Below are 17,808 nucleotides of genomic sequence, written 5' to 3' on the forward strand. Positions count from 1 at the left end.
TGACAAATAGACACCCTGCCCCTAGTCTTACCAGACGTTGCTGCTCTGTCCTACCGATGCACAGAAAACCAAGCCACCTCTATATTATCCATGTTGTCCTTCAGCCACGACTCAGTGAAACATAAGATATTACAGTTTTAATGTCCCATTGGTAGGATAGTCTTGATCGGAGATAATCCAGTTCATTTTCCAGTGATTGCACATTGGCCAATAGGACGGATGGTAGTGGCAGTTTGCCCACTCTCCGATGAATTCTCACAAGGCACTCCGATATCCGCCCCGGGTATCTCCTTCTTTTCTTCATGCAAATGACGGGCCTGGTCCTGGGAAAGCAGTATATCCTTTGCGTCAGACTCATTAAATAAAAAATCTTCATCCAGTTTGAGGTGAGTAATCTCTATTCTGCCATTCTCTGTGACACGGAGGCTCTCCGCACTGCCAAAGCTGACTCTCTATTCACATTGTCCTAGATCTATCCACTGCCTTCGACACCGTGAACCATCAGATCCTGCTTTCCACCCTCTCAAGGCTGGGCGTCTTAGACTCTGCACTCTCTTGGATTGCATTCTGCCTGGCAGGCCATTCCTACCAGGTGACGTGGAGAGGATCTGTTGTTGCACCACATATTATCACTACTACGGAACATCAAAAGGAACTTCCCCTCCCTACCTTCAGGCTCAAACCCTATACCCCAACCCGAGCATGCCGTTATGTCACCTCAGGTCTCCTGGCCCTCCCATCCTATGGAACGGCGGGTCCAAGCACTTCTCTATCCTGGTTGAACCAGCATCTTCCTGAAGCTAGGAAATCGGAGTCCCTGCCCATCTTCCAAAAATATCTGAAACCCTACCTCTTCAAACAGTCTCTTAAATAATCCTTCTCCTCACCTCGACCCCACCCCCAAAATATATCAAATAACAATGAACCAGCACTTGCACTTTAAAGGTTCCTTTTCTTAGCTCTGGTCCAAGGAATAGTGCGCATTCCTCCTCTAATAGTGGAATGCACCACATGCCTTGGACCAGAGCTAGTCGGTTTCTATGAATTGAGGAGAAGCAGGAATTCACAGGAAAATCATCAGGGAAATCAAATCCCTGTGGTAGTTTAAAGTGAATGTTTTTGACTTTGACCTCAATGGAGTGGCTAGTTTATGAGGTGACTTGGAGGAGTCAACTTTGCTTGGCATGTTGACCTTAACAGCAGCGGTATACAGCTGAATGGTTTTGTCATTTGTAGACATTTTCTAGTGTATCAAGTTGCAGTAAGTCATGTTAATCATTCAAACAGGCTTCTACAAAACTTCAATCATATGTAACAAGATGAGAAAATAGCTTATTATGCTATCTATCTATTTGTCATTTCACACTGGGTTTGATTTGCAATACAAAGAATGCCACTGCACAATCCACATTCCAAGGGCATCAGAGCTCTTTTTGTTGCAATCGAACAAGTGTAGGCCACAGCGTGATAGATATCGACATGTTACATTTATATTGCAGGTTTATTTTCCATGATCGGCTCAACTACTTGGCCCGTAACATCCCGAAAGGTGTTTACTGGCAAAAATGGCAAGCCACCAGTGGCAATGTCCAGTGTTTACCGACAATGCTTGTAATATTGTAATAGTGTTTATTGTCCATTGGAAATAATGGACAGTTACTGAACAGAAAGTATAAGCATTGGCCAGCAGGATATTCACCTTTTATTTAATCAAACTCCAATGGAAATCTGGTTTAAATATGGTGATGTGACTAAGGAAACAGGAATAGTTTCAGTTGCTATGGGAAATATAAACAAAACTAACATCACCAAAATAAAATGCGCGAAAGTCGAAATGTTTCGCCACCAGATGGCGCACAATCTTCATGATACACTGAACAGTGGTGATGTGGATCAAATATTTGTGTGAATTCACATAACTAGGTAAAAATAAAACAAGATGAGTCAAGACCTTATTTTCAACACAGTTTATTCCAAGCACAGGAGTCATATTTTGGTCTCACTTACCAGCTATTGTATTGGCATATTTTCTGTCCCATTCAAACTGAAACACAAGCTTTTTCAATAAAAAAAACCATAATGGATTGCAGTTGGGAGTGAAGATTCGTCTCTGCCTTCTCATTGCACCTCTCATGCAAGAAAATCCCAAACTTCTTTTGATAAACCATGATTCCTACGGTTCACCCAGTGCAACTGAACTCTATTGATAATAGCTTATATTATTAACAACATGATCATTACAATAATACCTGACAGCCCAACAGTGTCACGTGAGGGTTAACCCTAGTAGTGATGACCACAGTAATATTTAGGAAGCTCTTTCACTGGTAGGCAAATGAACAGGATTTTGTTCTGTGGCCATTTCCTGTGGTCCTAGATCTTTTTGTGCTGTCTAGACAAGTCCTATGGCCACTGGCATGACAAAACTGATCTAGGGCCAGCCTGGCCATTTTCATGTGGACAACACACACACAAGCCTGTTTGACAAAGTGAGAAAAAGATTATTGCAATTGATTGATGGATTCTAATATAACAGCTTGACTGGGTTACCTTCTCCACCAATAGACATCCTTGTTGCCAGGTAGGCCACTGCACTGTGCATATTAAAACATATAAAAAATAAGCTTATTAAATCACGACCTCTTCGAGGTGTTTTACATGGTGTTTTTTCATTTTATAAATGGGAAAGGGGGATACCTAGGCAGTTGTACAACTGAATGCATTCAACTGAAATGTCTTCCGCATTTAACCCAAACCCTCTGAATCAGAGAGGTGCGGGGGGCTGCCATAATCAACATCCACGTCTTCGGCGCCCGGGGAACAGTGGGTTAACTTCCTTGCTCAGGGGCAGAATGACAGATTTGTACCTTGTCAGCTCGGGGATCCTATACAGCAACCTTTCGGTTACTGGCCCAATGCTCAAATGCTGACACATCTGGAGTATTGTATAGTATTGACTGTATTCATGAAGTGACTCAAGATTAAGAGTGCTGATCTAGGATCAGTTTAGCCTTTTATATCATAATGAATCAGATTACATGGACATGGGGGACCTGATCCTAGATCAGCACTCCTACAATGAGAAGCTTAATGAATTTGGCCCCCAATCCTCTTCTTAAGAAGCAAATAGAAACTACCATACAAAGAAACGCTAGGGGCTACATCCAAAACTGCACCCTATTTTTTATTTTACCTTTATTTTACGAAGCAAGTCAGTTAAGAACAGATTCTTATTTTCAATGACGGCCTAGGAACAGTGGGTTAACTGCCTGTTCAGGGGCAGAACGACAGATTTTGTACCTTGTCAGCTCGGGGATTCGAACCTTGCAACCTTTCGGTTACTAGTCCAAACGCTCTAACCACTAGGCTACCCTGCCGCCCCTATGTCGTGCACTAATTTTAGCCAGAGATTTGCCAGAGCCTTATAAGGTTCTAGCCAAAAGTAGAGCACTATAAAGGAAATAGGGTGCCATTTTGGACTCCCCGAGGATTGCATCCCTGAGGTGCCAGACAGGTTGTGATAAAGCAGTATAAAAATATGTCATAATAATATCCATAAAGACGAAAATACACAACAATACAACTATTAAATATTATATAAAATAGATTTCATAAAATGTTTGAGAAGAATTAAAAAAAACAAAAAACATTTTGGGTTCAAGAGACAGTGTTGGTTGACCATGGTCATTTTCCTCTTAAAGATTGTGACGTTGTTGGTCCACTGTCCCACTGTCCAATTTGACTGTAAGTGTTACGCTGTAAGTGTTCACTTTGAGTGTCACAATGTCCTTTTAACTGTAAGTGTTACGCCTCTCCTAAAGCCATTCGACCATTGGAATACTGGAGGGTGAGTGAGCATAAAGCAAGCTGCACGCTTTCAGATTTGCCCAATTCTCAATATCCACTAGGCAACACTGGAGTAACATTGGCAACTGTCCTTAAGTCACCTTTGACCTTTCAGACTTCACAGTCTCAGTATCTCAAGATCCTCCACTTCAGGAGGGTGCGATGAGGTCAAATGTGAGGCAGTGCAGTTAGCTGACCTTTCACCTTCATCCTCCACCAATGAGAGGCAGGCTCCGGGTCAAGCTTCCCATGCTGAGAAGTAGGAGCTTATTCTCACTGCATTAACATAGTTTTTTTTTTGCTTTACAGTGCCCGCACGGACACAGACTGACCGACAGACAGAGGGGGATATTTATCCTTCCTGGTCTGCAAGCGTCACTCTGTTCCATCGTGCGGTTCCAAACCCCCGCAGTCCAAAGTGGTCCTGTTATCATGCACACCTCCGAAAACCAGGTCCGGTGGTGGGGTCCCTTCCCCCCATCCCCAAACCCTAGTGTGTTTTTGTGGTCCTACACATCCCATCTCAAGTACTGCACTCCAACCTTCACAGCCCCCTTTCTAGATCTAGTAGCGGTTCATTTACGGTCCTCAATAATAGCAGTTGAGGCTCCGCGTCCCGGGTTCATCTAGATCTAGTAGTGGTTAATTTACGTTCTTGCCTCAATAGTAGCGGTTGAGGCTCCGCATCCCGGGTTCATCTAGATCTAGTAGTGGTTAATTTACGTTCTTGCCTCAATAGTAGCGGTTGAGGCTCCGCGTCCCGGGTTCATCTAGATCTAGTAGTGGTTAATTTATGTTCTTGCCTCAATAATAGCGGTTGAGGCTCCGCGTCCCGGGTGTGTCGGGTTGACCGTTCATCCAGATCTCTCGTATGATCCTCTCCCTCTCCTCCAGCCGCTGTGCCCGTTCCAGCTCCTCCGCAGACGTGAACACGTTCATGTTGAGCGTGCGCTCGAAGCGGCGGTGGCGGCGCGCGGATAGATCCGACGTGGTTTCCCAGTCCGAGTCTGTGTCGCTGGAGTCCGATGAGGAGTCGGTGGGCCGCAGGCGGTTCTTGGTGGTGGTGCCGGGGCGGCGGCGGCGAGGCTGGCAGTCGGTGCGGCACGAGATCTGGACCACCAGAGCAAACAGGGTGAGGAGAAGGCCCAGGCACACGCCGCACACAAAGTAGAGCGCCGCGCGCTCTGGGTGGTCTGTAGGGAGAGAGAGAGAGAGAGTCAAGTACTGTCATATGTAGAACCAAATGGAGTTCATACATTTCAATATCTTGCCTTTGAAAGCAAAAACTAATTTAACTCTGACTTCCTCTGCCTGCTCTGCTGGATTTACTCATTCTGGCCTTACACAACTGCTCAGTAAATCATTTTGAACACAGAGAGGCACAGTTTGAAATGAAAGAATCTGTACTTCTGCTCCCATGACCGCAGAGATTGGGACAAAAAATAGCGATTAAATCTTTGTGCATAAGAGGTAAAGGAACAGGAAATACTCTCTGTTTTAGCAGCTGGCTGGAGCAGGTGACTTACGGGAACAGGCGTAATATGTGTCTGTGTGTGTGTGTGTGTGGGCACGTGCGTGTGAGAGCGAGAATGTGTGTGTGCCTGCGTGCATATACCGTATGTGTGTGTGACAGTGTTCATGTGTGTGTATGAGGGGGATTTTACAGGGGAAGCTATCTCTACATCTGCATTCCTCCAGTCCATATTTAGTAGCTCCTCTCAGTCACAGTGGAGAGGGAACCTCAATGGAGATTAGTGTCTGTACCACCCATATACAACCTAACAGAAACGATACACTGAAATGTCAATGTAAACCCACTACAGGGCCCGAGCATCAACAATTGGGTAGAATATTATTCATACTTTTCATAATTAATAAACATGATTTCAAAATACGTGCTGAAAATCTGGTATTTCTATGTCAAACGGTTTTGATATGTTTCAGTCCTCTGTGATGTATATTAAGTGTAACATTGCAAACTCAACATGGATACAAATACATTTCAACTCTATACCTGACCTGCTACCGGTGTCTTCTTTTAATAACCATGTGTGTGAGGTGGATACTTTGGTTTCAAAGTCAATTTGTTTAAGACGACCAAGAACCACGTTGTGTGACCTGATTTAGCCCACTGCAGTAAAAGGTTCCTCAGAGCCCAACCTTAAAACCCCTTCTCTACCTCACTGTCATCTAAGAGATTGTGTGAATGTTTCTGTACATGCAAAGTTGTTATAATGTGTGAATGTCGCTGTACAGTACATGCAAAATTGCTGTACCTGCTCTGACGCTATAGGATGCGTGAATGTTTAACCTGCTATGAAGGTGTACGTTGTGTGAACGTTGATCTTGCTTTGTTGGTGTAACGTTGTGTGAACGTTGCTGCACTTGCTAAGTTGGTGTAATGTTGTGTGAATGTTTTTGTACCTGCTTTATTGTTGTAGGTTGTGTGAGCATTGTACTAAGCTATGTTGCTGTAACGTTGTTTGAACGTTGAACCTGCTATGAAGGTATATGCTTGCGATGTTGCCGTAACATTGTGAACTTTGCTGTACCTGCTATATAGTTGAAGGCTGCCAGTGAGCTACTGATAAGGGACATGTCGGTGCTGACAGTTGTAGCATTGATCACAGGGCTCATGTCCGGCGGCCGGGGGGCTTTGTCCTCCACTCCTCCCTCATTTGTCTTCACCTCCCCAGAGTAGGAACCAAACTCCCTCCCTCGCTTCTTCTTTCCTGGGGGGATAGTAAACAGGACATTGGGGTCAGGCAGACTGTTATGATCAGATACTTCTTTCCTGGGGGATAGTAAACAGGACATTGGGGTCAGGCAGACTGTTATGATCAGATACTTCTTCTTTCCTGGGGGGATAGTAAACAGGACATTGGGGTCAGGCAGACTGTTATGATCAGATACTTCTTTCCTGGGGGATAGTAAACAGGACATTGGGGTCAGGCAGACTGTTATGATCAGATTCTTCTTTCCTGGGGGATAGTAAACAGGACATTGGGGTCAGGCAGACTGTTATGATCAGATACTTCTTTCCTGGGGGATAGTAAACAGGACATTGGGGTCAGGCAGACTGTTATGATCAGATACTTCTTTCCTGGGGGATAGTAAACAGGACATTGGGGTCAGGCAGACTGTTATGATCAGATACTTCTTTCCTGGGGGGATAGTAAACAGGACATTGGGGTCAGGCAGACTGTTATGATCAGATACTTCTTCTTTCCTGGGGGGATAGTAAACAGGACATTGGGGTCAGGCAGACTGTTATGATAAGATACTACTTCTTTCCTGGGGGGATAGTAAACAGGACATTGGGGTCAGGCAGACTGTTATGATCAGATACTTCTTCTTTCCTGGGGGATAGTAAACAGGACATTGGGGTCAGGCAGACTGTTATGATCAGATACTTCTTTCCTGGGGGATAGTAAACAGGACATTGGGGTCAGGCAGACTGTTATGATCAGATACTTCTTTCCTGGGGGATAGTAAACAGGACATTGGGGTCAGGCAGACTGTTATGATCAGATACTTCTTTCCTGGGGGATAGTAAACAGGACATTGGGGTCAGGCAGACTGTTATGATCAGATACTTCTTTCCTGGGGGATAGTAAACAGGACATTGGGGTCAGGCAGACTGTTATGATCAGATACTTCTTCTTTCCTGGGGGGATAGTAAACAGGACATTGGGGTCAGGCAGACTGTTATGATCAGATACTTCTTTCCTGGGGGATAGTAAACAGGACATTGGGGTCAGGCAGACTGTTATGATCAGATACTTCTTCTTTCCTGGGGGGATAGTAAACAGGACATTGGGGTCAGGCAGACTGTTATGATCAGATACTTCTTTTTTCCTGGGGGGATAGTAAACAGGACATTGGGGTCAGGCAGACTGTTATGATCAGATACTTCTTCTTTCCTGGGGGGATAGTAAACAGGACATTGGGGTCAGGCAGACTGTTATGATCAGATACTTCTTTCCTGGGGGATAGTAAACAGGACATTGGGGTCAGGCAGACTGTTATGATCAGATACTTCTTCTTTCCTGGGGGGATAGTAAACAGGACATTGGGGTCAGGCAGACTGTTATGATCAGATACTTCTTCTTTCCTGGGGGATAGTAAACAGGACATTGGGGTCAGGCAGACTGTTATGATCAGATACTTCTTTCCTGGGGGATAGTAAACAGGACATTGGGGTCAGGCAGACTGTTATGATCAGATACTTCTTTCCTGGGGGATAGTAAACAGGACATTGGGGTCAGGCAGACTGTTATGATCAGATACTTCTTTCCTGGGGGATAGTAAACAGGACATTGGGGTCAGGCAGACTGTTATGATCAGATACTTCTTCTTTCCTGGGGGGATAGTAAACAGGACATTGGGGTCAGGCAGACTGTTATGATCAGATACTTCTTTCCTGGGGGATAGTAAACAGGACATTGGGGTCAGGCAGACTGTTATGATCAGATACTTCTTTCCTGGGGGATAGTAAACAGGACATTGGGGTCAGGCAGACTGTTATGATCAGATACTTCTTTCCTGGGGGGATAGTAAACAGGACATTGGGGTCAGGCAGACTGTTATGATCAGATACTTCTTTCCTGGGGGATAGTAAACAGGACATTGGGGTCAGGCAGACTGTTATGATCAGATACTTCTTCTTTCCTGGGGGGATAGTAAACAGGACATTGGGGTCAGGCAGACTGTTATGATCAGATACTTCTTCTGTCCTGGGGGGATAGTAAACAGGACATTGGGGTCAGGCAGACTGTTATGATCAGATACTTCTTCTTTCCTGGGGGGATAGTAAACAGGACATTGGGGTCAGGCAGACTGTTATGATCAGATACTTCTTTCCTGGGGGATAGTAAACAGGACATTGGGGTCAGGCAGACTGTTATGATCAGATACTTCTTCTTTCCTGGGGGGATAGTAAACAGGACATTGGGGTCAGGCAGACTGTTATGATCAGATACTTCTTTCCTGGGGGATAGTAAACAGGACATTGGGGTCAGGCAGACTGTTATGATCAGATACTTCTTTCCTGGGGGATAGTAAACAGGACATTGGGGTCAGGCAGACTGTTATGATCAGATACTTCTTTCCTGGGGGATAGTAAACAGGACATTGGGGTCAGGCAGACTGTTATGATCAGATACTTCTTTCCTGGGGGATAGTAAACAGGACATTGGGGTCAGGCAGACTGTTATGATCAGATACTTCTTTCCTGGGGGATAGTAAACAGGACATTGGGGTCAGGCAGACTGTTATGATCAGATACTTCTTTCCTGGGGGGATAGTAAACAGGACATTGGGGTCAGGCAGACTGTTATAATCAGATACTTCTTCTTTCCTGGGGGATAGTAAACAGGACATTGGGGTCAGGCAGACTGTTATGATCAGATACTTCTTTCCTGGGGGGATAGTAAACAGGACATTGGGGTCAGGCAGACTGTTATGATCAGATACTTCTTTCCTGGGGGATAGTAAACAGGACATTGGGGTCAGGCAGACTGTTATGATCAGATTTCTTCTTCCTGGGGGATAGTAAACAGGACATTGGGGTCAGGCAGACTGTTATGATCAGATACTTCTTTCCTGGGGGATAGTAAACAGGACATTGGGGTCAGGCAGACTGTTATGATCAGATACTTCTTCTTTCCTGGGGGGATAGTAAACAGGACATTGGGGTCAGGCAGACTGTTATGATCAGATACTTCTTCTTTCCTGGGGGATAGTAAACAGGACATTGGGGTCAGGCAGACTGTTATGATCAGATACTTCTTCTTTCCTGGGGGATAGTAAACAGGACATTGGGGTCAGGCAGACTGTTATGATCAGATACTTCTTTCCTGGGGGATAGTAAACAGGACATTGGGGTCAGGCAGACTGTTATGATCAGATACTTCTTTCCTGGGGGGATAGTAAACAGGACATTGGGGTCAGGCAGACTGTTATGATCAGATACTTCTTTCCTGGGGGGATAGTAAACAGGACATTGGGGTCAGGCAGACTGTTATGATCAGATACTTCTTCTTTCCTGGGGGATAGTAAACAGGACATTGGGGTCAGGCAGACTGTTATAATCAGATACTTCTTCTTTCCTGGGGGGATAGTAAACAGGACATTGGGGTCAGGCAGACTGTTATGATCAGATACTTCTTTCCTGGGGGATAGTAAACAGGACATTGGGGTCAGGCAGACTGTTATGATCAGATACTTCTTTCCTGGGGGATAGTAAACAGGACATTGGGGTCAGGCAGACTGTTATGATCAGATACTTCTTCTTTCCTGGGGGGATAGTAAACAGGACATTGGGGTCAGGCAGACTGTTATGATCAGATACTTCTTTCCTGGGGGATAGTAAACAGGACATTGGGGTCAGGCAGACTGTTATGATCAGATACTTCTTTCCTGGGGGATAGTAAACAGGACATTGGGGTCAGGCAGACTGTTATGATCAGATACTTCTTTCCTGGGGGATAGTAAACAGGACATTGGGGTCAGGCAGACTGTTATGATCAGATACTTCTTTCCTGGGGGATAGTAAACAGGACATTGGGGTCAGGCAGACTGTTATGATCAGATACTTCTTTCCTGGGGGATAGTAAACAGGACATTGGGGTCAGGCAGACTGTTATGATCAGATACTTCTTTCCTGGGGGATAGTAAACAGGACATTGGGGTCAGGCAGACTGTTATGATCAGATACTTCTTTCCTGGGGGATAGTAAACAGGACATTGGGGTCAGGCAGACTGTTATGATCAGATACTTCTTTCCTGGGGGATAGTAAACAGGACATTGGGGTCAGGCAGACTGTTATGATCAGATACTTCTTTCCTGGGGGGATAGTAAACAGGACATTGGGGTCAGGCAGACTGTTATGATCAGATACTTCTTCTTTCCTGGGGGATAGTAAACAGGACATTGGGGTCAGGCAGACTGTTATGATCAGATACTTCTTTCCTGGGGGATAGTAAACAGGACATTGGGGTCAGGCAGACTGTTATAATCAGATACTTCTTCTTTCCTGGGGGATAGTAAACAGGACATTGGGGTCAGGCAGACTGTTATGATCAGATACTTCTTTCCTGGGGGATAGTAAACAGGACATTGGGGTCAGGCAGACTGTTATGATCAGATACTTCTTTCCTGGGGGGATAGTAAACAGGACATTGGGGTCAGGCAGACTGTTATGATCAGATTCTTCTTTCCTGGGGGGATAGTAAACAGGACATTGGGGTCAGGCAGACTGTTATGATCAGATACTTCTTTCCTGGGGGATAGTAAACAGGACATTGGGGTCAGGCAGACTGTTATGATCAGATACTTCTTTCCTGGGGGGATAGTAAACAGGACATTGGGGTCAGGCAGACTGTTATGATAAGATACTACTTCTTTCCTGGGGGATAGTAAACAGGACATTGGGGTCAGGCAGACTGTTATGATCAGATACTTCTTTCCTGGGGGATAGTAAACAGGACATTGGGGTCAGGCAGACTGTTATGATCAGATACTTCTTCTTTCCTGGGGGATAGTAAACAGGACATTGGGGTCAGGCAGACTGTTATGATCAGATACTTCTTTCCTGGGGGGATAGTAAACAGGACATTGGGGTCAGGCAGACTGTTATGATCAGATACTTCTTTCCTGGGGGGATAGTAAACAGGACATTGGGGTCAGGCAGACTGTTATGATCAGATACTTCTTTTTCCTGGGGGATAGTAAACAGGACATTGGGGTCAGGCAGACTGTTATGATCAGATACTTCTTTCCTGGGGGATAGTAAACAGGACATTGGGGTCAGGCAGACTGTTATGATCAGATACTTCTTTCCTGGGGGATAGTAAACAGGACATTGGGGTCAGGCAGACTGTTATGATCAGATACTTCTTTCCTGGGGGATAGTAAACAGGACATTGGGGTCAGGCAGACTGTTATGATCAGATACTTCTTCTTTCCTGGGGGGATAGTAAACAGGACATTGGGGTCAGGCAGACTGTTATGATCAGATACTTCTTTCCTGGGGGATAGTAAACAGGACATTGGGGTCAGGCAGACTGTTATGATCAGATACTTCTTTCCTGGGGGATAGTAAACAGGACATTGGGGTCAGGCAGACTGTTATGATCAGATACTTCTTTCCTGGGGGATAGTAAACAGGACATTGGGGTCAGGCAGACTGTTATGATCAGATACTTCTTCTTTCCTGGGGGATAGTAAACAGGACATTGGGGTCAGGCAGACTGTTATGATCAGATACTTCTTTCCTGGGGGATAGTAAACAGGACATTGGGGTCAGGCAGACTGTTATGATCAGATACTTCTTTCCTGGGGGATAGTAAACAGGACATTGGGGTCAGGCAGACTGTTATGATCAGATACTTCTTTCCTGGGGGATAGTAAACAGGACATTGGGGTCAGGCAGACTGTTATGATCAGATACTTCTTTCCTGGGGGATAGTAAACAGGACATTGGGGTCAGGCAGACTGTTATGATCAGATACTTCTTTCCTGGGGGATAGTAAACAGGACATTGGGGTCAGGCAGACTGTTATGATCAGATACTTCTTCTTTCCTGGGGGATAGTAAACAGGACATTGGGGTCAGGCAGACTGTTATGATCAGATACTTCTTTCCTGGGGGGATAGTAAACAGGACATTGGGGTCAGGCAGACTGTTATGATCAGATACTTCTTTCCTGGGGGGATAGTAAACAGGACATTGGGGTCAGGCAGACTGTTATGATCAGATACTTCTTTCCTGGGGGGATAGTAAACAGGACATTGGGGTCAGGCAGACTGTTATGATCAGATACTTCTTTCCTGGGGGGATAGTAAATGGGACATTGACAATGATGATGTATATATACCATGGATTGCTGATGCTATGTTTTGGCCAATGAGAGGCATAAAAAGCCACCAGTTGGCCATATTAAGATGTTTTTATTGTCACATTCACTGGAAAGGTGCAGTGTAATGTGTTGTTTTACAGGGTCAGTCATAGTAGTATGATAGGTGTTGTTTTACAGGGTCAGTCATAGTAGTATGATATGTGTTGTTTTACAGGGTCTGTGATAGTAGTATGATAGGTGTTGTTTTACAGGGTCAGTCATAGTAGTATGATAGGTGTTGTTTTACAGGGTCAGTCATAGTAGTATGATAGGTGTTGTTTTACAGGGTCAGTCATAGTAGTATGATAGGTGTTGTTTTACAGGGTCAGTCATAGTAGTATGATAGGTGTTGTTTTACAGGGTCAGTCATAGTAGTATGATAGGTGCAGTGAAATGTGTTGTTTTACAGGGTCAGTCATAGTAGTATGATAGGTGTTGTTTTACAGGGTCAGTCATAGTAGTATGATAGGTGCAGTGAAATGTGTTGTTTTACAGGGTCAGTCATAATAGTATGATAGGTGTTGTTTTACAGGGTCAGCCATAGTAGTATGATAGGTGTTGTTTTACAGGGTCAGTCATAGTAGTATGATAGGTGTTGTTTTACAGGGTCAGTCATAGTAGTATGATAGGTGTTGTTTTACAGGGTCAGTCATAGTAGTGTGATAGGTGTTGTTTTACAGGGTCAGTCATAGTAGTATGATAGGTGTTGTTTTACAGGGTCAGTCATAGTAGTGTGATAGGTGTTGTTTTACAGGGTCAGTCATAGTAGTATGATAGGTGTTGTTTTACAGGGTCAGTCATAGTAGTATGATCGGTGCAGTGAAATGTGTTGTTTTACAGGGTCAGCCATAGTAGTATGGTAGGTGCAGTGAAATGTGTTGTTGTACAGGGTCAGTCATAGTAGTATGATAGGTGTTGTTTTACAGGGTCAGTCATAGTAGTATGATAGGTGTTGTTTTACAGGGTCAGTCATAGTTGTATGATCGGTGCAGTGAAATGTGTCGTTGTACAGGGTCAGACATAGTAGTATGATAGGTGTTATTTTACAGGGTCAGTCATAGTAGTATGATAGGTGTTGTTTTACAGGGTCAGTCATAGTAGTATGATAGGTGTTGTTTTACAGGGTCAGTCATAGTAGTATGATAGGTGTTGTTTTACAGGGTCAGTCATAATAGTATGATAGGTGTTGTTTTACAGGGTCAGTCATAATAGTATGATAGGTGTTATTTTACAGGGTCAGTCATAGTAGTATGATAGGTGTTGTTTTACAGGGTCAGTCATAGTAGTATGATAGGTGTTGTTTTACAGGGTCAGTCATAATAGTATGATAGGTGTTGTTTTACAGGGTCAGTCATAATAGTATGATAGGTGTTGTTTTACAGGGTCAGTCATAGTAGTATGATAAGTGTTGTTTTACAGGGTCAGACATAGTAGTATGATAGGTGTTGGTTTACAGGGTCAGTCATAGTAGTATGATAGGTGTTATTTTACAGGGTAGGTCATAGTAGTATGATAGGTGTTGTTTTACAGGGTCAGTCATAGTAGTATGATAGGTGTTGTTTTACAGGGTCAGACATAGTAGTATGATAGGTGTTGGTTTACAGGGTCAGTCATAGTAGTATGATAGGTGTTATTTTACAGGGTAGGTCATAGTAGTATGATAGGTGTTGTTTTACAGGGTCAGTCATAGTAGTATGATAGGTGTTGTTTTACAGGGTCAGTCATAGTAGTATGATAGGTGTTGTTTTACAGGGTCAGTCATAGTAGTATGATAGGTGTTGTTTTACAGGGTCAGTCATAGTAGTATGATAGGTGTTGTTTTACAGGGTCAGTCATAATAGTATGATAGGTGTTGTTTTACAGGGTCAGTCATAGTAGTATGATAAGTGTTGTTTAACAGGGTCAGTCATAGTAGTATGATAGGTGTTGTTTTACAGGGTCAGTCATAGTAGTATGATAGGTGTTGTTGTACAGGGTCAGTCAAAGTAGTATGATAGGTGTTTTTTTACAGGGTCAGTCATAGTAGTAAGATAGGTGTTGTTTTACAGTCAGTCATAGTAGTATGATAGGTGCAGAGTAATGTGTTGTTTTACAGAGTCAGTCATAGTAGTATGATAGGTGTTGTTTTACAGAGTCAGTCATAGTAGTATGATAGGTGTTGTTTTACAGCGTCAGTCATAGTAGTATGATAGGTGTTGTTTTACAGGGTCAGACATAGTAGTATGATAGGTGTTGTTTTACAGGGTCAGTCATAGTAGTATGATAGGTGTTGTTTTACAGGGTCAGTCATAGTAGTATGATAGGTGTTGTTTTACAGGGTCAGTCATAGTAGTATGATAGGTGTTGTTTTACAGGGTCAGTCATAGTAGTATGATAGGTGTTGTTTTACAGGGTCAGTCATAGTTGTATGATCGGTGCAGTGTAATGTGTTGTTTTACAGGGTCAGACATAGTAATATGATAGGTGTTGTTTTACAGGGTGAGTTTAATAATATAATGACCGGTACAAGACAAGAGTAACGTCCAGACATGAAACAGTCAATACTGGTGAATGGAACTAAGGGAGTGACAGATATCGGTGAGGTAATCAGTGAAGTGATGGAGTCCAGGTGTGTCTCATGATGAAGCACAGGTGCGCGTAATGAAGGTGCCAGGTGTGCGTATTGATGGTAGTCAAAGCCAATGATTAGTAAACCGGCGAGAGGGGGAGCGGGAGTAGACATGACAACAGATCCCCTTCCCCTCTTTATTGCAGGCTATTAAAACCTCTCTAGGGTACGTGGGACGGTAGCCAACATCCAGTGAAATTGCAGAGCGCCAAATTAAAAAAACAGAAATACTCATTATAACAATTAATGAAGTATACAAGTGTTATACATCGGTTTAAAGATCAACTTCTTGTTAATCCAACCACGGTGTCAGATTTCAAAAAGGCTATACGGCGAAAGCATACCATGCAATTATCTGAGAACAGTGCCCAGCAGACAAATCATTACAAACAGTAATCAGCCAAGTAGAAGAGTTACACAAGTCAGAAATATAGATAAAATTAATCACTTACCTTTGATGATCTTCATATGGTTGCACTCAGAATACATTAATTTAATCCATAAATGTTTGTTTTGTTCGATAAAGTCTTTCTTTATATCCAAAAACCTGTATAACGATGTTTATAATCAATCCTAAGGTTGTTTTTAGCCTAAATAATCAATAATATTTCAACCAGACAATAACGTCGTCAATATAAAAGGTTAACAAGAAAGGTGCGCTATCGGTCGCGCGCATGAAAAAGCTCTGTGACACGGCAGGGTCCACTCATTCAGACTGCTCTTACTCCCTAATTTCTCAGAAGACTGTTGACATCTAGTGGAAGGCATAGAAAGTGCAACTTTGGATACTGTAATGGCATTGAGTCAATGGATACTGTAATGGCATTGAATGGAAAAATAAAAAAAAATAAAAAATCCCTACTTCCTGGATTGATTTTTCTCGGGTTTTCGCCTGCCAAATCAGTTCTGTTATACTCACAGACATTACTGTAACGGTTTTGGAAACTTTATAGATTGTTTTCTATCCAAATCTACCAATTATATGCATATCCTCTTGAAACTCCCCATCCCGGATCCGGGATTGTGACTAAGCCTCAGGCTCATTAGCATAACGCAACGTTAACGATTTCTGAAAATCGCAAATAAAATTAAAATAATGCGTTTGCTCTCAAGCTTAGCCTTTTCTTAACAACACTGTCATCTCAGATTTTCAAAATATGATTTTGAACCATAGAAATTGACTAATTTGTGTAAGAGTATGCAAAGCTAGCATAGCATTTTGTGTAGCATGTAGCACGCAACATTTTCACAAAAGCCAGATAACCAAATAAATAAAATCATTTACCTTTGAAGAGCTTCTGATGTTTTCAATGAGGAGACTCCCAGCCACATACCAGATGCGCAGTGTTTCCTGAAAGCGTCTGTGTGTAGGAGAAATCGTTCCGTTTTCTACATTGCGCCTGGCTACCGAAATGAACCGAAAATGCAGTCACCTACAACGTGAAACTTTTTCCGGATTAACTACATAATATCGACCGAAACATGGCAAACGTTGTTTGGAATCATCCTCAAGGTATTTTTTCACATATCTCTTCATTGACATGCAGTTCGTGGAAGCTTGCTTCTCTCTCTTTTCTCCCATGGAAAAATACTGGCAGGTGACTTTTGCGCACCAATTTCGGCGCAGGACACCGGGCGGACACGTGGTAAATGTGGTCTCTTATGGTCAATCTTCCAAAGATCTGCCTACAAATACGTCACAATGCTGCAGACACCTTGGGGAAACGACAGAAAGGGCAGACTCATTCCTCTTGCGTTCACAGCCATATAAGGAGATCATGAAAGACAGAGCCTCAAAAATCCTTGTCATTTCCTGGATGCCAAGTCATCTTGGTTTTGCCTGAAGCTCACGTTAAAGGGCACGCACAGAGAAGATATTTGTATTTCTGGACACGTCAGAGTGTTTTCTTTCGAACAGTAGCAATTATATGCATAGTCGAGCATCTTTTTGTGACAAAATATCTTGTTTAAAACGGGAACGTTTTTCTTCCAAAAATGAAATAGCGCCACCATAGGTGTAAGAGGATATCCTAGCTTCTGGGTAGCAGGCAGTTTACTTTGGGCACGCTTTTCATCCGCAGGTGAAAATAGTGCCCCCTACCCTAGAGCAGTTTTAAATCATCATTTCAGGTGAACAATAAAAAGTCAACACCAAAAGTCGCCAACCTCGCACCACTGATTTCTGATCTACTGGATGAGCAGACATCTGTGTCAGCCCAGCAATAACGCACTTGATTATCAACTAATTAGGTTTGATAAACCATCTGTGTTAGTGCTGGGCTGGAACAAAAGCCTGCACACCCAGCAGGCCAACTATATTTTTGTTTACAAAATTAGCTAACATAGGTACACATATAATCCTTGGTATACAAGAATATACCCTTAGTCTCTTGGGACATTCAGTGGGACCCCTACATCTGCAGTCAGGGTTTCACAGCTCTCTGTATCTGAGGA

At 43.4% G+C, this 17,808-nt stretch overlaps 1 protein-coding gene across 2 annotated transcripts in view; it reads right to left on the reverse strand.

Moving 5' to 3' along the window:
• Positions 1–1,958: 1,958 nt before the first annotated feature.
• LOC135557372 (protein eva-1 homolog A-like) overlaps positions 1,959–17,808 on the reverse strand; it is a 225,349-nt gene continuing 209,499 nt past the window's right edge. For both annotated transcript variants that reach the window (XM_064990586.1, XM_064990587.1), the window contains 2 exons: positions 6,399–6,578; positions 1,959–5,039 (listed from right to left, as the gene is read on the reverse strand). In XM_064990586.1, the coding sequence (XP_064846658.1) occupies positions 4,651–5,039; positions 6,399–6,578 (569 nt within the window). In that variant the 3' untranslated portion in view covers positions 1,959–4,650. The remainder of the gene's footprint in view (positions 5,040–6,398; positions 6,579–17,808) is intronic.

Source organism: Oncorhynchus masou, chromosome 16 (genome assembly GCF_036934945.1).
Source record: "Oncorhynchus masou masou isolate Uvic2021 chromosome 16, UVic_Omas_1.1, whole genome shotgun sequence".
Classification (NCBI taxonomy): domain Eukaryota; kingdom Metazoa; phylum Chordata; class Actinopteri; order Salmoniformes; family Salmonidae; genus Oncorhynchus; species Oncorhynchus masou.